Consider the following 20,846-nt stretch of genomic DNA (forward strand, 5'->3'; position numbering starts at 1 on the left):
GAGAGAACCCAGATGAGGAATTCTTCAAATTATTTTGTGCGAATTCCGCGAAGGGCAAAAATTTTACCCAGTCACTCTGTGCCTCTGCAACGTAACATCTTAGGAATTGCTCCAAGGACTGGTTGATACGTTCCGTCTGCCCATTAGTCTGTGGGTGGTAGCCTGACGAGAAAGACAATTTCATGCCCATTTGGTGGCAAAATGCCCTCCTTCTGCACAGTACAGGCAAAATTGTTCAGCTATTCTCCGCCTTCGCTCCACCTGGGTCAGTTTTGATCGACCAATCTGCATTGGCTCGGGTGGAGGCAGGGCCGGAAGGGAAGAGACAGGCGGAGATGTCGTTACTAAGGGTGCAACAGAAGGTGCCGCATAAGATGTCACCCTGACACGGTGACTGCCCCTAGTCTGCCTCTGATGGCGTAGCCGACGGTCGACTCGAATGGCCGATTAAATGGCCTCATCGACTGTCTTGGGCTCGGGTAAGGTTAACATTAGGTCGGAGACCTCCTCCGACAACCCAGACAGGAAGTAATCCATCAGGGCATAGGTGTCAAATCTGGCGGTAACTGACCACCTACGAAATTCTGCGGCGTAATCCTCGACCGAACCTCTGCCTTGCCGCAAAAGTTTGAGCTTCCGCTCTGAAGTTGCAGCAAGGTCGGGGTCATCGTATATCACTGCCATGGCCTTAAAAAATTCCTCTACTGAGGTCAGAGCTGTATCTGTGGGAGGCAGGTTGTATGCCCAGGACTGGGAGTCACCAGTTAACAAAGTTTTAATAAAAATGACCCGTTGGGTCTCAGTCCCCGAGGATCGGGGTCTCAACTCGAAATAAGATAACACTCTACTCTTAAAATTCCGGAAGTCAGACTTGTGGCCGGAAAATTTGTCTGGTACGGGCATACGTATGTCCTCACTAGGAGGGGATCGCACCGAATCAACTGACGTCTGAAGGGTTTGCACAGAGCCTGTAAGGGCATCAATTAAAGCTTTGTGCTGGCCCAGTGCTTGATGGATGGTATCCACCGAAGTGGCAAGCACAGTCAGAGGGTCAGCGCGTGCGTCCATCAGTATTTTGGTCTGGCGTTCTGTAACGATCGGTGAAGCACAGAGAGGATCTGATTACCGGTGATCTGCAGTATCACGGGGAATACAGATGTATACCAGATTATAAGTGATCTGCAGTATCACCGATAATTAGATATACCAGCTAACCTCTGTTCACCTGAGTAGAGTGAGGTGTTTGGTGTAACAGTAACACTTAGAGGACTAGGCCTCAGTGCAGCAAGGAGTACTGCACAGATTCCTTCCGCAGACCTGAGCTCTCCAAGACGGGAGGAGTCAGACTGACTGTAGGAAGGTTTGTATGAAAGTGACACTCAGGAGGAAGTGTCACTGACAGGACGGGGAACCGCCTCCAATAGTAAGGTCGGTTCTCGAGGTAGGACAAGCCAGGTCGTACACACACGGACAGATAAAGTACAAGATCAGGAGGCAAAGGCAGAGTCTAGGTACAGGCGAGGTTCGGCAACAGGGTATCAGATATATCGAGGTACAAAATCAGGAGGCAGAGGCGGAGTCTAGGAACGAGCCGGGGTTCGGCAACAGAGTATCAGAAATATCGAGGTGCAAGATCAGAGTTCAGGAGGATAGTCAGGCAGGCAAAGGGTCATAACAGATAATCACAATCAAACTAGTACTTTAGCTATCAACAGAATCTAGCTAAGTGTAGGATTACAGCTCCAGCTGGTCCCGGCACACTTACGGTTCTGACTACGGATCTGGGTGCTCCCACATATGTGATCGCAACGCCAGACACCAGAGGAATGACCAGCTAGTAGTATATATACACCTGTACCTCTCCAGCACCTCCCACGGTGCTGGACCAATGAGTAATGAAGCCAGAGTCAGCTGACCAGCCTGGTCAGCTGACTACTTCTGGCTGTCATATAAACCCTGCCTGAGTGCGCGCGCCACTCTAAATCTAGAGGGACTACGTGTCCCAGCCACACCAGCCCCGCTCTGCGGTACCTCCGCAGCGGGGGCATGCGCACTAACCGCCGCGTCCGACGCGGCGGTTTCTCCACGCTCCGTTGAGCCCTGCACGGAGACAGCCGCCTCATACTGAGAGGAGGCGGCTGCTTCTCCGTGTGTGGCGCCACTATACGCGGAAAGAGCCGCCTGCCGCTGGCTCATGGCGGCGGCTCTTCCGCGTTTTCTCACAGCATGAAGCAGAAATCTGCAAATCACATTAAGTGGAAACAAGCCCATAGGCATTCATTTGAGTCAGTTTTTTTGCATCCAGAATCCGCGTGTAGTGTAAACAGGCACTAAATAGCCACATCCAGAAATCTGGATGCAGAAAAACTGATTCAGAACAAGTGGAAATAGGTACTTTTAAAAGTTCAGTGTGAATTGCTTCCTCCTCAAAACTCCACCGCAATTGAAAACACTCAGCCAGTACAGTACAGTGATCATTAGCAAACTGTTACTGTGATCATTAGCAAACAAGCACTAAAGATAATTCTGGGTGACGGACGTCTAATGTTTGTACATAGCTTAAGAGTAGGAATTCAGGTTTGTGAAACCTTTTATAAATGAGGTAATACGTTTTACGTTGGTTTCCTATGTTTAATAGTATATTCTATTTTTTTCCAGAATTTTCCCCCGGGAATATCTCTTTCAACAGATTCATCTATACTCTCTTGCAGACCTACAACAGGTATAATTGTGTATTGAATACTAAATGTTATCTTCTAATGTTGTGGTATCCCAAAAGTCCTCTTGCTCTACTTCTAATGATCAATACAGATTCTTTTTCTTCCCTTTATCCACCTCTCCACTAGACCCAGGGGAGGACTGGCCAGGGGGGAAGGGGGGAGATTTCCCCCCAGGCTGCCTCTCATTTAATGATTTAGGGCTGGTGCATGGCCTGGTGCATTGATGTTTTTGTATTATAAGGCAATGTAAACCACTAGGCTGGCTGAGGCAAATAAATGCCCAATTACAGAGCAATTAGAGGGTGGGCAAGCTGGTAAATATACATAGCATGATACAGAGCAGAGGCTTGCCTGCAGGGTCTGTGGGAACAAATCTGTCTGGTTTCTCACCATTGTTAAAATGACTGCAGGTGCACAGCTACATAAGGTATTGTATAGGTTGAAAAGTATTCGACAATCCCTAGACTCCAGAAGGGCTGCTTGAAAACAGTCCCTAGACTCCAGAAGGGCTGCTGGCAGACAGACCCTAGACTCCAGGACGTCTGCTGGCAGACAGTCCCTAGACTCCAAAAGGGCTGCTTTCAGGACTTGTGTGAGAGATTGGCAGGGACAGGATTGATATTATAGGCAAGTAGCCTCTGTGTGATTTGGCTGCAATACAGATAAGCTCTCTGATCCATCTCAGGCTATTCTCATCTCTCTCCCACTACTGGAATATAGCACATGGGGCATGTGTGTGATGTCATTTGGGCTGGGGCTGCTGTAAAAATGGGCCTCTAATTTGTGTTTTCCCCCCAGGCCAAAAGGTCCCAGTCCTCCCCTGACTAGACCAGTACATGTATAATCCACAGAAAAGGATAACTGAAGCACCCCCTGTATGTTTTTTGCTGATTTGTTGTAGGAGTCTCTGGCTCCTATTGCTGTTCTGATGGAGCATAATTGTTCTTATACTCAGGGGGTCTGATGGTCTTCTCCACATAAAACCTCGAGCATGAGCACCAGAGGAAATAAACCACATATATAGTGTGGCATCTAATAAAGACATGAACTTTGCAATGCGAGATTCCTAATAAGACGTGGATTCCTATATTTTTCTGTTTACAAATAATAGAATGTAACTGTTATTTCCCTTTGCTGGTCCCCACAAGTTATTAGGAAACAATACAGTGATTTTAATCTATTTCACATTAATAGAGTGATTACGTACATGGAAGAACTGTAAACAAAATATAAAGGATGTAGCTCACCAAGTTAATTCTGTCTACCGCCCCTAAGGGCATGCAAAGAAAAACTGTAAGTTGAAAAGGTAGTGTAAGACTGGAGGCCTAAATCTATAACCCTTCCTAGGACCCTGGCTGGCATTAATCCGGCTTTGTGCCCTATGGCCAGATTTTCAAACAACTAAAGGAGTGTCCTCCTTGTAATAGTATGAGGGAAGCATAGCAGAATGTGACACCTCCTCATTTCCAGCATATTTAAAAGAATAAACATTTACCCCATAAACAAGTTTGAAATCAGTTTTCCCCTTTCATTGTACAGACTATAAAATTAAGTAAGAACTGCAGTCATCATGAGAGGAGTGTTTATAAGCTGAATGTAACATAACAAAGCCCATTCTGGGGGGCGTGGCTTAGGCACGGTCCAAAGTAGATGCATGGCGCTGTAGTTCCGCACTTTGGCAGCACGTTCTGAAGCACCCAGGGCTGCTTACTCTGAGGGTAGAATACTTATTTTGAAAGGGGTTCTTGAAGGAAAGGAGGTGACTCTGGCAAACTGTTACGCCCCATACTTTGCAATCTGCTTTTGTTAAAAAGTTTTCTCTGATTTTAGATAAATTTCACTCCTACCATATAATTCTTGCAGGTGATTTTAATTCAGTTGCTAATCCTGACCTGGATCATACTACCTTATCCCCATTTGCTAAATGTTTCTCTAAAAATTTGGCTCCCGGTTGCTCAGGAATTAGTTGATTGATGTTTGGAGGGCATGTAATATTAGCTGCCAATCTTGTCCTTATCCTATCCTCGCCAATCGTATGCTCGTCTGGATTACATTTTCCTGATGCCGGTATTGACAGCTAATGTTTCTGCTTCCAAAATTGACAGCTGTGCCTGGTCTCTTTATAATCCCTAGATTTTGGCGCCTTAATGATCGCTTCAAGCAGTCTAGTAGATTTGAGATTGTTTCCGGGTTGGAGGAATATTTTTTATTCAACGACTCACATGACTTTTCACCTGCCCTGCGTTGGGTGGCTCATAAGCCGGTGATTCGTGGAATACTTTATTAAGAAGACTATTCTCCTGAAAAAGCAATAGTCGGAACAGATTCTGACTCGTAAGCTGGATTTGTTATATAAGAGGCATTTTACAGAATTTGGAACCTGCAATTTCTAAACTAATTTCTGCTAAACGATTGGAACTGGACGCTCTTCTGTCTCAAATTCATGTCTCAAATTTGAAACATGTCTCTTCATGTCTCAAATTTGCTAGAAAACTAACTAATGCAGTGGCTGGATCGTGTACTGGTTAAGGGCCCTGCCTTTGTCATGGGAGACCAGGGTTCGAATCCAGGCTTGGGTCAGTACCTATTCAGTAAGGAGTTCAAGGCAAGACCTTCTAACACTGCATGGTGGCCTCTTGAGCTCATCCCAATGGCTGCAGCTCTTGAGTGATTTGAGTCCAACAGGAGAAAAGCGCTGCACAAATGTTTGGATTATTATTTAATTATTATATGCCCCCTCACTCATTTAGGTTACGTAATTCTTTGGGTAAACTGGGTAATGCCTTCCTTCTTGTGTGATACATTTATTTGAGGCTTATTATTTTTTACCTTTTTGGCCGTGCTCCAGATCTGGATGAGACGGCTCTGGATACCTGGCTTACTGGCTTAAATTTGCCAACTCTAGATTCAGAACAATTGGAAGCCCTGAATGCTCCAATTTTAGAGGTTGAGGTGTGATCCGCTATTAAAACTTTAAGGGTCCTCTACAGCCCCGGGACCTGATGGCTTTTCTCCTCAATACTTCAAGAAATTTGCTGACTTTTTAGTTCCCCCTCTTACATCTTTAAATAACTCCCATTTTACACTGTGCTGCTTTTCCCTCTGAAATGCGAACCTCACTTTAATTCCTAAGTCAGGTGCTGATCATTCTTCCCCTGGAGGGTTTTGTCCTATCTCTGTGCTCAATAATGACGTTAAATTGTTTGCTAGGATCCTGGCCTCCAGGCTGTCTCGTTTTGTTGGTGGCTTGGTTAAGGTAAATCAAACTGTGTTTATATCTGGTAGACAGGGTTGTGATAATGTCAGATTAGCGGTCAACTTACTTCAAGATGCTGAATTACATAAGTCAGGTTTTCTTACGTTAGGCATAGATATTAGTAAAGCCTTCGATTCTGTGAATTGGAAATATTTATTATCTTCTATGAAGAGTTTTGGTATTACTGGCACGTTTGCCATGGCAATATTTACCTTATATACAGACCCCCCACTACTACTATCTGTGTTCCAGTGGCTGTTTCTGACTTTATTTTGTTGAAAAGAGGCACTAGATAGGGGTGCCCATTGTCACTCCTGCTTTTTGCCTTGAAAAGAGGAACTAGATAGGGGTGCCCATTGTCACTCCTGCTTTTTGCCTTGGCTATTAAGCCCTTGGGGGCTACTATTCGGCAGCATCCGAATATCTATGGATATAGCAATGATAAGTATAAAATCACACTTTATGCTGATGGTGCCCTTTTGTTTTTGACCAGGTTGGTTATTGCCCTAACTAATTTATTTTGGCTTCTATCCCAGTTTGTGAGTTTCTCAAGCCTTTCGTTTAATTCTTCGAAATCTACTGTTATGCCGGTGAACCTACTTCCTCATGCAGTCAAACTTATAGAAGCTAATTTTGATTTTGTTTGGCAGAAACAAAAATGTAAATATTTTAGGTATTTTTTGACCCCTTCTTTGAGGCCAACTATACCCCTCTGTTTCATCAAATTACGTCCATACTTTAAAGTTTGGCCTTGTTTAAAACATCTTTGCTGGGCAGGGTAATTGCTTTGTAAAATATTGTTACCTAAATTGTTATATGCGTTCAGAATGTTGCCAATTTCTATAGTACTACATTGACATCGCAATCGGGGTTGTATGGCTTCCCTCACTTTGGCATTATCACTTAACCCCCCATCTTAATCATGTCTTGGATTTGGGCCTTACCTCCTCTCATCCACCTTGGTGGGAGTTTGAATCGGGTTCTATTCAACTCGTTTTGCTCCCATACCTTATCAACAATGTGTGAGATGGTTAGTCGCATTTCTAAGCAGAATAAGGTAGTAACCCAGTTACTGCAGCCCTGGACTCCTATATCTTCAAGATTTAATTTGGTTGGGACCCCTCCCCTAAACTCTTTTTTTTTTTTAGTAACACCCGATTTAAACCAGCCCCTTCTAATCCAGGGGCTTTTTGGTTGGTGACAAAGTCAGGGTCTAGTTACTGCAAATAGATTTTGGCAAGGGAGTAGGTTTTGTTTTTTTTCAGCAGTTTCGTTTTGGCAGAGATGTTTCCTGGGATGAGGCTTTTCGTTATATTAAAATGTGTCACTTTTTGCTTTCCCAGTTCCCTACCTATTCTCCGTCCGATCCTCCCACATTTGAGAACATGTACTCTAGTGGTTGTAGACAACCAGGTGCCATTTCCATACTTTATCAGTGGTTGTTATCTAAGTCAACTATAAGTACTATTTCCTATATGAGAGCTTGGGAACAGGACCTACAGATGCAAATTGATGCTATCCAATGGACTTCATTTTGGACTAATGTGCCTTCGGTCACTAGTTCATGCATATTAAAAGATGCAGCCATTAAATTACTGATGCGCTGGTATTACATGCCTGTCTGCCTCCATCAGAGGAGGTAACTTAAGGAATGAAGCGATAAGATAACTCTCTCACTGTGCCTTGGCAAGTTTTGTCTTGCCTTATTATCTCTAGCATGATCTTAGTGAATTGAGGCCATTAGGATTGCCTGAGGTAAAATGTTTCCTGAATACTACATGCCTTATCACCATGGTGATTTCTCTAGAAACATTATTAAAGACAGGAGATAAGCTTAGTGAATTGAGGCCAATGTCTCACATTTTTTGGAACCGTCATATCGCTGTGTGGTTTTGGGAGGATTGGCAGCAGTTATTGTTGGATGTTTTTGGCATCTGACTCACTTTATCTGGGGTACAGGGCTTGTAGAAATGTCCATAACCCATCTGTGCCTAAACTTTTTTTGAGAACGTACAATTATATGCTGTGGGCGGCTCACTGGTTCATTGCTCTCTATTGGAAATCTACAGGTCTAGACTTGCAGTTGGTTAAGGATAGATTGGATACCATTATGTCAACTGATAGACTATATTTTATGAGTATTGAAAACCTGGATAAATTCCATAGTGTATGGCATAATTAATTTGAATATAGAAGGCTTTAGCTGTTTCGGACCATTATGTGCCTCTTATTTGTGGATATTATACATTGTAGTTCTGATATTTTCTTATGATTTGTAACACAATATGTGATTATAGCTATACTATGTATGGTTTGTCCTTTGCTTGTGCTTTTTGATGTTCTGTGGATCTCTTTTCTATTCGTTTTTATTTGTTGATATGTTCAATAAACTATTTTGCATAATAAATAATAAATAAAATATAATAAAAAAAAAACATAGCACATTCTCTAGGAATAGGTGTTGCTTTGAGTTTAAATCAATCAGTATTGTTATTCCTAAGCTACAGAAGACTACCCCACAGACAGCAATGGACTTTGTGATTTTTCTTTCCTGGCTCTGAACATAGCGTAGCACTTGATTTGGCTTGAGGAAGTGGGCGGAGACCCAAGAAACGCATTGGCATTGCTATTAAAAATTATTCATTTATACATGAATTTGTCTTCATTGAGGTAAGCCACCTCAAACCCTATTTATTTTATAGCTTTTAATGCATTGTATTATCCTTTGGGCTCTTTTCCATCCTGTTTGTACATTAAAGTTATATAGAAGTTTGTTTTAATCCTGTTGGAAAAACAGGCAGAACTTTTTTATGTTAACATACATGAGACAGAAGTGTGAACTTGCTAAGTTAGAAATTTTACTTTACAGGGATCAGGAGTGATGTAACAGGTATAGAAAGCATATTTTCCAAGAGCGAACTGACAGAATCCACTATAAATAAGTGGCAATAATGTTAAATTGCACTAAGATGTCAACAGTCAAAACATATTAGCAGTCACAATAATTTAAACACAGTACAGTACAGTATTTATATACTGACTATCAGAGATAATTTTCACCAATGTATTGTGGCATAATTCACCAAAATAGAACTGCTAACATTATGCAGCAGAAGCTTTGGACAATAGGACTGCAGATGTGGACGCTCTTTATAGCACAATTGCCCTTTAACAAGGGAAGCTATTTACCAACAGGTGATGCTAGTTCGTTAGCGTTGGTTGTTGCTTGCTGATTGGAAGCTCTCAGCAGGACAGCTATTTCCCAGGGAGATGGCTTGGCCCATGCAAAAATAACACTACATTGCTATGCTCACACACAGCATCAGAGGCTTGTCAGAAGTTCAGACAGGAGGCCAAGCCAAAGAAGCGTTGGCATCCAACCTACAAGCCCCCTTTCCTACCTCCCATTCTCCTTTTCCCATTGTTGCGAACTCTTAGCAGGCATGATAACTAATTAGACATTTTGTGATTTAACAAGCAAAGAGACAAAGCTTGACAGTTCCTATATATTGCTCCACTAGTGATGTTTGTAAGACACTCACCAAGCCATCCCTGGTTTCACAGTCTCCTCAGTGTAATGAAGTGTGAGATAGGACTAAGGAGAGCATTAAAAAGCAGAAAAATCAATGATACTCGATCCTTATAAAATACTAACTTGGACAGAATCAGATTTTAGTTCTCCTCAATACATATTAGCTGACATTAGCAAAATGTTATAGCGATTATATTTAATTTTGTCTTAACAATTAAAAATGCAATGTATGTAACAATAAATTTATTCATTTAAGGTGATCACTTCTAAAACAAAAACAGAGACGGCACTTAAAATGGCTTCTTCAAGTAGACTGTATTAGCAACATACAGTTTACAGAGCATGCAAAGCATGTGACATGTTTAGGGCTTTGCCCTTCCTCAGGTGTGCCATACCTTGCACACATGACACTTTTATACCCAACCCACAGGAATAACAACAACCTATTTAGGGTAAATGGAAGGAGGAGTACACTTCAATCAATCAATAGAGTCGCCAATTTATAAACATATACATTTTATTAATGATAATATTAAATTAATATTTAAAAATGTAAACCCACAGGGTAGCCGGCCAACCCTCTGCAGAACCCCCGCCTCAGCATTCATACAAACAGGCATACAGGGACAGAGCTCATTGTTTTAAGGTGATCACCAAATGGAAGTATGTCCCTGTATTTGTAAGGAATAATCCTGGGAGTTGTCCACCAGGGAGAAACCAATATAGGAATGAAGCACAGTTCCTCTAAACGGTATATTACACAGATCAGAGTGTTAGTAGAGCAAGGACACAGGCTTTATATTCAAGACTGAAAGAGCATAGGCAGCAGAGCAGCATACAGTTCACAAATTGCAAGCCAAGGCAAAAGCAGCATAAAGCATGTCACTGAAGACAATTGCGTGTAACTGCATACTCTACCGATTCCACAGCATGTGCCAATGTTACAGAGTCCACAGTGTCCAATTGTATACAGATCCATGTGTCAGGAACTTTTAACAATCCAGCTTAGTGCGAGGCAACCCGTGTTCCAAATACAGAGTGTCCATTAGTAGAGGATGGCTCCAGAGTTCCACATGGAAGCAAGGTGGATACTGCAAACAGCAGTGATGCTAGATGGTGCAGGCTGAAGTTCGGCGGAGGCTGCAGAGGGAAGTTGCGCTCCACGTGGGTCACACTACCACGCCGTGTAGACCCACCCACAGGAAATCGCATGACCCCAAGATAACATAAACATCTAACCACAACGATTGATTTACAAATAGGTTAACTACACAGCCAGTGTCCACCCCAGAAAATCACTGAGGAAAGCTCACCCCAAAATAGCAATACAGCAAATAAACATTTTATGCATTACATATCTTCATATATTTTTTTTTTACATCAGCATTAAATGATACCATTCAAGTACAGTCCTGTTACGCGTTTTCTGAGGCGGACAAAATCTGAACCTACAGAGAAAACACATCAAAGAAAACATTTGAGACTCATGCACTCATTTAACTCTTTGGGATCAACACAGTTAAATTTTCTTATCCATCTAGCTGCTCGTTGCAATAGCAGTTTCTTTCTATCCCCTCCTCTTGGGAGGGCAGGCACACTATCAATTACAAACCATCGCAGCTGTGCCACAGTATGATGCTTGCTTAAAAAATGATGCAAGACCGAAGTCTCATATTCCTTCTTGCCCATTGCAAAATTGTACATATATCTTTTATGCTCCTGAATACATTTTTTTTTACCTCCCTCTCCATCTTACCAATGTAGACGTATCCGCAGGGACACTTGATCCCATACACCACGTACGTGCTCAAGCAAGAATACCTGTCCCTAACCGGTACCCTCTCACTGGTAGCCAGATGCGAAATGAAGTTACCCTTTAAGATTGTGTTGCAACAATTGCAGCTGAGACAGGGTACTGTTCCCCTCCTGGATTCCGGGACCACCCTTCTGGATTCCTGTTTAATATCTGATTTGCTCACCCAGTTTTTAATCGACCTACCGCTGCGATACCGGCGAATCTCGGAACAGTTTCCCAAATGTGGGATCCTACCCCAAGATCGGACAGAACCTGCGCACCACGGAGCGGATTTGTTCAGACAGGAGACCATAATTACAGATAAAGGGCACTCTATTGGATGTCCATTTAGCCTTAGGTAACAGTAAAGTGCGTCTGTCTATAGCCCTTACTTACCTGCTCTCTGACGCCACCTTGTAAGACTCTAGTTTATTAGAGATACAGCATGCCCTCAGGAATTGCCCCTTAGGGATACCCTTTTTCACAGGACGACGCATGAAAACTGTCCATTCTCAATAAATTGTTCCGTTGGCTTCTGAAAAAGTTTTGTACGCATTTTACCATCTTCAATGAAGATGGTCATGTCCAGATAGTTGATGGATTTCGACGGGCGCTCCATCGTGAACTTAATGGTAGGATGGGTCTCATTCGCCTCATCCACCATAGCCTCAAAACAGTCCCATCCCAAAGGATGAGAATGTTGTCGACAAAACAAAAAAAGCCACAATATGCTCTCTGTACTTATCGTGGCTGATAAACATGTCCCTTTCTAAGTCAACGAGAAACAAGTTTGCAAAAGAAGGGGTCACAGGAGAGCCCATGCTCGTGCCCTGACTTTGGATATAAAAATTATCAAGAAACTGGAAGTAATTTGATTGTAAGATCACTTCCAAAGCATCTAAAAGAAAAAATACTTTGCCGTTGGGGAGAGACGTTTCCAATAGCTTCTCCTCAATGCGCCCCATCCCTTCCTCATGAGGGATGGAAGTAAAAAGACTTTGAATGTCCAATGTGCCCAGCAAGAGACTGGCTGATGCTGATACTGGCCCAATCGCCTAAGGGGATCACTTCTGTCTTACATTTTTTGCATCATACATTTTGACAACCTAAACAGTATCTGTGTTGTTGTTTTTTTATTCCAATTATAGGGAATCCCTACTTTCTTCCAGCCTTACATAACCCAGATGCCTTTCATTGGTGTTCGGAAAATGGATATTTAACAGCTGATAAATGAAAATGGTTATTTAACAGCTGATAAATTTTGGGTGGGTAGCTCTTTCATCTCCTTTAAAGAGAATCTGTACTCTAAAATTCTTACAATAAAAAGCATACCATTCTATTTATTATGTTCTCCTGGACCCCTCTGTGCTGTTTCTGCCACTCCCTGCTGCGATCCTGGCTTGTAATTGCCAGTTTTAGGCAGTGTTTACAAACAAAAGACATGGCTGCTAACCAGAGTGTGATAGGCTAAGAGGAGCTCAGTCTGTGAGTATAGGTAGCCAGATGACCCCTCCCCCTTTCCTTCCAATATAGGTAGCCAGATGGCTCTTTTAAAGGGACTCCGAGCTCTAAATAAAAACGAAATTGGTACTCGCCTGGGGCTGTCTGCAGCCCACAGTAGGTTGAGAGGTCCCACGGCGTCCATTTCATCTGGCTCTTCTCCCAGGGCCTGGCCAGAAATGGCTCCCCGGCAGCTCCCGGCGACACTGGGCCCGAGTGTCGGGCTCCTTCTTCCTGAAGCGGCACGTCTGTCGTCACCATGCCAGCTGTCTCATCACAGCGGCCGGCGTGACAGTACAGCGCATGCGTGGTTTAATCGCACATGCGCAGTACTGTCACGCTGGCCGCCGTGATGACACGAGGCGGCCAGCGTGCATTTAAGCCACCAGAAAGCAAGAAAATACTCAAAATAATTTTGATAGTACTTTTTTATTTACTTTTTGGTACTTTTTGGTACTTTTTTTAGTTGAAAAGTGCTGGAAAGTTATTTTAAATAAAAGGTGAAATATTATCTCCTAGGTGAAAACTCAGGTGAAAAAGTGAATTGCATATGGCCCTATGTCACACAAAACTCCAAAAATGGGCTGGACAAAATTATTGGCATCCTTAACTTAATATTTGGTTGCACACCCTTTGGAAAAATAACTGAAATCCCTATTCTATAACCATCAATACCCTATACCAGTGATGGCTAACCTTGGCACCCCCACTGTGGTGGAACTACAAGCCCCATGAGGCTTTGCAATACTCTGACAGCTCTAAGCATAACTCAGGGAGGCAGAGGCATAATGGGATTTGGAGTTTTGCCAAAGCTGGAGTTTCAAGGTTAGCCATCACTGCCCTATACTATAACCATCAATAAACTTCTTCCACCTCTCACCCGGAATTCATGTGCATTGAATGATATCTAAAGCTAGCCACTAATGGTCCAATTTCTAGCGAAAAATCGTTCGAGCGATCAGAAATTCTGATCGGATTGGTTGTAAATAATCTCCATTGGTGGACACAATCGATTTTCTTGGTGGTCGTGTTACATAGGAAGCAAGGATTGGTTAGTTGATGGTGTAGTGAACGATTTTTCGTCCGATCAGAATTTCTGATCGCTCGAACGATTTTTCGTTAGAAATTGGACCGTTAGTGGCCAGCTTTAGATGGCGCTGCATCGGCAGCCACGGCCACAGGGCTCCGGCCTCTTCTTCTCTTTCCTATCACTTTCTTAAGATTTTACTCCCTAATCCCCCCTAATCTAAAGGGGAGGATGCAGGGATGCCGTAGGAGAGAAACGGAGAAAGGCAGAGACGTGCTGATCCAGGCACAGAGCTCCTGGGTCTGAGCGGCGAGCTTCCAGGTGATCATGCGATCAGCTGTTCAGGCCCTGTGCTCTCCCACCACCAAGCTGGACTGCTCCTGCCACGAGCTGGCTGCTCGTTGCTGCACAAGGGGACCTATCTCCTCACGCTGCTGCTCTGCCTGGAAGGAATGGAGACCCACAGAGGTGCAGCCACAACTCTGCTGCCGGGGCAGCCAGCCAACCAGAGACATGCGGCTGCTCTGCCGCGATCGGGGGACTCGGAGTCGGCCTGAGTTTTCCCACACTGGTGCAGCTACGGCTCCAGAGCAACCAGACGCTGCTGGAGACATGTGGCTGCCCTGCCGCCATCTGAGGACGCGGAGGCTCCTCATCAAGAGGACGCTACACTGCCGCTGCCAGGCACCATCGCAGGGACATGCAGACCGCTCCACTGCCGCGACCCAGAGGGGATTGGTGTACCTACGATAGACTGTCTGGGATGAGGCTGGTCAGTGGTGGGGAAGGAAGGCACTGGGGACCATACACATGCCTGACTTGCCGCCGCCACCTACGTGGAGTGGCCATAGGCCCGAGCACTGCTCTACTCGCCCTGCCCCCGATCCACCACCGCTGCTGCCAGGAAGCCACTGGGGAACATGCAGGATTCCTCCACATCTGTCCAGGCCACAGGGGATATCTCATTAATCCCTGGTAGCACATCACCGCTGCCTTACCCAGGTGAGCCTGATATCCTCGCTGTGCCCCCAAGTCGGGCCCCCATCTCTGTCTCCTGGAGGGATTAGCCATCCACGGATGTACCTACTGGGCTCATCCTGGCCTAGTGGCCAGGCCACTCGGCTGCCAGTCCCTCCTCCACACAGTTCAGCCACCAGCTCCATCGGCCTCTGCGTCCACGGGCTCTTTTTGCTCCCTGAAGCAACGAGTCCACCTGCAACCTCCATCGGACTGAGTGGGACTGTTTTGTTGGACTGTATCCAGGCGAGTTTTTCAATCTGCTGCCCTAAGGGACTCTCTGCCTCTGTCTCTCACCTCTTGCTTTGGTTCTCTCTTTCTTTCCTCATTCTCTCTTAGCTATCCCTTCTCACTCTCTCTCTATCCACCCTTTTCCAGGACACACTGCGGGGCATCTGGAACTGCTGCGGAGCTGTGCGAGCGCCATCGGTAGTCGGCAGGCTGCTCCCCTCACATAGCACTCCAGACTTCCCCACGCGTCCTTCACTATAGTTATGTGCCGTATGTACACAAAGGTATATGTTTACTTTGTACTATACTGTATATGATTGTATGTGTTGTAGTTCGCATGTATGTGTTTGTACCATCACCGACCCTGTATGAGCCAAAAACAATTCCGGGTACAACCCCCATTGTACTTGACGAAATAAATGATTCTGATTCTGATTTAGACCACTCTTCGTTTGCAAACTGCTCCAGGTCTCACTTATTGGAAAGACACCTTTTCCCAACAGCAATTTTAAGATCTCTCTACAGGTGTTCAATGGGATTTAGATCAGGAGTCATTGCTGGCCACTTCAGAATTCTCCAGCGCTTTGTTGCCATCCATTTATGGGTGCTTTTTGACGTATTTTGGGGGTCATTGTCCTGCTGGAAGGCCCAAGATCTTGGACGCAAACCCAGCTTTCTGACACTTGGTTCTACAGTGCTACCCAAATTCCTTTGGTAATCCTCAGATTTCATGATGCCTTGTACACATTCAAGGCACTCCGTGCCAGAGGCTGCAAAACAACCCTAAAACATCATTGAGCCTTCACCATATTTCACTGTTGGTACTGTGCTATTTTCTTTGTAGGCCTCATTCCATTTTCGGTAAACAGTAGAATGATGTGCTTAACCAAAAAGCTCTATCTTTGTCTCATCTGTACACAAAACGTTTTCTCAGAAGGATTTTGGCTTACTCAAGTACATTTTGGCAAACAGTAGATTTTCTTTTTATGTCTCTGTGCCTTTCACCACTTTTTCTCTTCTGTCCATGCCCAGGGAGATTAGCTACAGTGCCATGGGTTGCAAACTTCTTGATAATATTGCGCACTGTGGACAAAGGCAAATCTAGATCTCTGAAGATGGACTTGTAACCTTTGAGATTGTTCATATTTTTCCACAATTTTGGTTCTGAAGTCCTAAGGCAGTTAAGTGAACATCTCTCCTTTTAATCTGCTTTCAGGTGTGATTTTTAAATTGCACACACTTGATACTTGCCCCAGGTTAGTTTAAGTTAGTTTACTCATTTATTCACAATTTTGAAAGGGTGCCAATAATTTTGCCCAGCCCATTTTTGGAGTGTTGTGTGACATTATGTCCAATTTGTTTTTTGTTGTTGTTTCATTTCATTTCAATACACACAAAGGGAATATACATGTATATAGAAAAACGTGTTACTGCAATAGTGTTCTGTCAGAAATACTTGATTTTCTGGAGAAAATTCTGGGGTGCCAACAATTTCGGCCATGACTGTATAGATTGTTTTTTGGGGAACAAAAAAACGTTTTTTGTTTGTGATTTTTATTTTATTTTTATTTTTTTGTGATTATTTTGTTTTCCGTTCATTTTAAAAGGGAACATGAGGGGGGGGGGGGAAATACACTTTTTCCATTTTCATGTACTATAGTTTTAAAATATACAATGCTACTGTAGATAAACAAACCCAGAATAACCAGACACATATAAGCCTCCTATTTGTAGGTAAGTTAGACAAATAAGACATTTATGTGCATCTAGTTTGCAGGAAGTGGTTAAATACAATATTTTTAACAGTGCATTGAAGTAAATATGCCAACTACATTAATGGCTGGCTATTACTGAATTGGGACAATAAGGAAATATGTAACCATGATCGTGGATAGTTTTGATTTAAAGCATTTGTAAGCTTCCTTCCATATAAATGATTGTTAAAGCGGATCCGAGATGAAAAACTAACTATAACAAGTAACCTGTCTATATATCTTATCTAAAGTTTAGATAGTTTACACAGCAAATCTAGCTGCAAACAGCTTCAACAGTATATGATTATTTCTTCCTGTGATACAATGAGAGCAACCATGTTCTGCTTGTCTTCATTACACACAGGCAAGCTGATCTGTATCTCCAGCCCTCAGCCTATGAAAACTTCACTCACCTCTCCTCCTCCCGTCGCTCCTCTGCCTTTGAAATCTCTGGCTAGTAACACCTTCTCCTCCTGCCCAGACTGAGCTCCCATAAGCCCTTGCTACATGGGTCTCAAAGTGCCAAGGCACTGGAGAAGCTGTGGGCGAGGCTTGTTTCGTTTATAGGGAATTAGAGTATTAAAACAAAAAAAAAAAGTATTTGGCTTGAGGAATACCTTATAAACTATATGAAAGGAACACAATTATGCAATTAGTAAAAGTTTATCTCGGATCCACTTTAATATTCCGTTTATTCAGAGGGACAAATCAAGGGCCATTGATCAAGAGTAGCTGAGAATTGCAGTTGCTTGGTGGCAATGTATGCGTGACAGAGCAGATTTTTTGTCCCATCTTGGGTACTATTACATTACTGCACAGTGCATAGCTATTGTGGCTTATGCTTGAAGTATTATCCGATCCTAGTATGCACTGTGATATATTGCTCAGTTTGTCCTAATCATGATACCGATAGGAGAATGTTGTCCTTTATGTAGACTATGCAAATTTTCCATTCAGTTTAAGCTAGGATTGTGAAATCACTTCTGTCATCAAATAATAAAACTAGGTTACCACAATTTGCTTTTAACATATTGTTAATTACCACAACTGTGCAGCAAAAAAATGTGAATCTTCCATTTACTGAACTTGCTGGAGTGCAGCAATGAAGCTGGTCACGTTCCTTTCCAACTTTCAGTGAGGGATCACACTTGCTCGCTTTTTTCTGTGGATGATTTTTCATCTTTAATTCTTATTTTATATGCGGCAGCTGACAAAAGCTGACTGTCGGCAATAGGAATTGCACACAGTGTGCGAAAAGTAGAGCAAGCAGAAAGTCTTTTTTCCTGCATGTGTATGGACTGTCAAATTTGGTGTTTCGGCATGCAGGGGAACCATGTGTGATTCCATCAAGTGTGCCTCCTTCCTAACGCTATTGTCTTAAAACAGGTATGCAGATATAGTATTTTGAGATTTGTCTAAGTTTACTGATTCTAAGCTTGTTCCAGGTCATTAACTAATTTAATATTAAACCAAATAAGCAATATGACACCCATTTTAGTAGTGGGTCAACAATGGCAACCTAAATAATTCAGTACAGATTTTCTGTAACAATTTTTAAAGTTGATCTGGCAACCACAAACCAACAAAAGTTGATTTGGGTAATACCTTTAACTACCTTGGCGTTATGATTCTTTCCGGATTTTAGGGTCTAAAAGCGGTGCAATTATTTTGAACCCTTACAGACCCTAAAACCTGGAAAAAAAATCATGCTGCCAGGGAGATCTGCAGTAGTTCCAGAAATCACTCACCTCCCTGGCTGTAGCGCTGCAGTTTTCCCTCCATCCTCCGGGTGGTGCTGCAACTCTAAAGTGAGATTGCCGGCTGTCGGCATGATGACAGCCGGCGATCTCACCAGGAGGAAGCAGAGCATCAGAGGAGAGGAAGAAGAATGGAGGCCGACGTCAGGATCCCTGGGAGGTATGTAGACACTCCTGCTGTGCGCATTGCTCTGCATAGAGCCTCCGGCGGCTACCCCGAGCAGAGGTCGGGATTACCACTCTGAGCTGCGGTTTTCCACCCCGACCCTAGCTCGGGAATACCGCCAAGGAGGTTAATGATGAAGCGTAGGTTCACGCTAGATATAAAAACGCTCTGTTTTCAGACTTGTACGTTTTAAATGCTTCTATTTGAACTGCAGTGAAATCAGAACACAAACTTGGAAACTACCTGACTTTTTTGGACACTGCAGAAGTGAGAGATGCCTAGGGAAACAATGAAAGCCTATAGCAAAGGACATTGTCCCTAGAGAGGGATGGGTTCCTATTGGTCCATTTCAATCCAATGGACCGGACCAAATGCACAACAGAGGAGCATGGGAACAAAGTGACGGGCACATCCTATGCACACCATTGTGCATCTGGCACTGGTGTGAACCTGTTGTGAATCTACAAGAACTGTACATAGTTTCACCACAAATTATTAAAAGACAGTTTCATCTTCAGGCATGATAAAAAAAAGTTGATTAGAATTTTTAAATTGTAATTCTGCTTTTGCTGTAAAAATATACTGTACTAGTGCTAAATAAGTGTAGAAGTGTCAGAGTACAGGTCAAATAGGGTTTGAATCTGTAAATATCTCTGGTTTCATCAAAGGACACCTGAAGAGAGAGGGATATGGAGGCTACCATATTTATTTATTTTAAAACAATACTAGTTGCCTGGAATCCTGCTGATCTTTACTACATCAGTAGTGTCTGAATCACAAACCTGAAAAAAATGTGGCAAATTCAGTCAACCATGCTTGTTCAGGGTCTATGGCTAAAAGTAATAAAGGCAGGGTATCAGCAGGATAGCCAGGCAATTTGCATTGTTTGATTGGAAAACATAAAACAGCCTCCATATCCATGTAATTTCAGGTGCACTCCAGGAATCCAGGAAAATATGAGGGCCCTAGATGATTATTTCACCCTTTATGCCCATCCTAATATTTCAAAGTTGACAATTTGGGAAGCTCATAAACTCGTAATTAGCGGTCATTTTAACCGTATGGGTATAAAGCTTAAAGAACGTAAGGCAGGAACAGTTGCTCTGTCGGCTGACATCATGAGATTGGAGAAACTTCACAAATCACAGTCTCTAGCTCCTACAGACTTTGGATGAACTAACAGCTGCCAGAGTTAGACAGGCTTTTAACAGTTGAAGCTAAAAGGAAGGTGATGGCGGGGAAAAATATATTTTATGAATCTGGGAATAAGGCCGGGAAGTATCTGGCTAGAGCTTTGAGAAATCCCCTCTATGACAACAAACAGCGAAAACTTTCGAAATCTGAGGATATTGTGGAGGAATTTAAGCTAGGAAATTATTTTTGAAACACTGTAGAAGTGAACATAATTGGGATGCAACATGCCTTTCCTTTGCAGGTTTAGAAGTAGCACTGGTCCCAAATAGAGGAGGCAACCGGGAGCAGTTGTTGTTGAGGAAGGAAAGTAGATGGATAGTAAATAGTGACGCTATGGGACCCTTAGGTCTAAATGACCATCTAGATATGCAATGCTTCTTAGATCCATAAATGAGTAAAGTAAAAGTGTATGTAGACATCTGTCCAGTAAAACTTGATTTTTTGTTTTTATTAGAAAAACAATGCATGAATAGGTGGGGAGATGTGGGAAAACCACTTATGATGGTGCGTAAACATCCAGAAAAGGAAAATTTAATAAGAAATGAATGTTTATAATAAAACAGGTAGCACCTAATATGCCCCACCAGTTTTATCCCTTATATAGGGAATATGGAGTTAATACTAAAATAGTTGAGTTATATATGCATTGGTTTGGATATAGCTTTCACTATATAAGTTTTAGCACACTATTTTTAACAAGTTTGAAATAAAAGTTTTATAAGTTTTATAGTAAAGTATTGCTGCTAACAAGATTTGTATAGAAAGAGGCCTTTCCTATATGTTTGAGCACCACCTAGTGGAGGATGCTGGGACTCTGAACGATTTGGGTTCCAGGCATCTAGTGTGGAGCACATAGGCATGCGTCACGTGGTACGCGTGCGCGCGGCCAATGCGAAC

At 43.0% G+C, this 20,846-nt stretch overlaps 1 protein-coding gene across 1 annotated transcript in view; it reads left to right on the top strand.

Moving 5' to 3' along the window:
• Positions 1-20,846, top strand: part of PLEKHM3 (pleckstrin homology domain containing M3) — a 436,952-nt gene that overhangs the window by 284,668 nt on the left and 131,438 nt on the right. Inside the window, exon 6 of the mRNA XM_068244963.1 lies at positions 2,659-2,722. Within this exon, the coding sequence (XP_068101064.1) occupies positions 2,659-2,722 (64 nt within the window). The remainder of the gene's footprint in view (positions 1-2,658; positions 2,723-20,846) is intronic.

The sequence above is a fragment of the Hyperolius riggenbachi genome, chromosome 7 (genome assembly GCF_040937935.1).
Source record: "Hyperolius riggenbachi isolate aHypRig1 chromosome 7, aHypRig1.pri, whole genome shotgun sequence".
In the NCBI taxonomy this organism is placed as follows: domain Eukaryota; kingdom Metazoa; phylum Chordata; class Amphibia; order Anura; family Hyperoliidae; genus Hyperolius; species Hyperolius riggenbachi.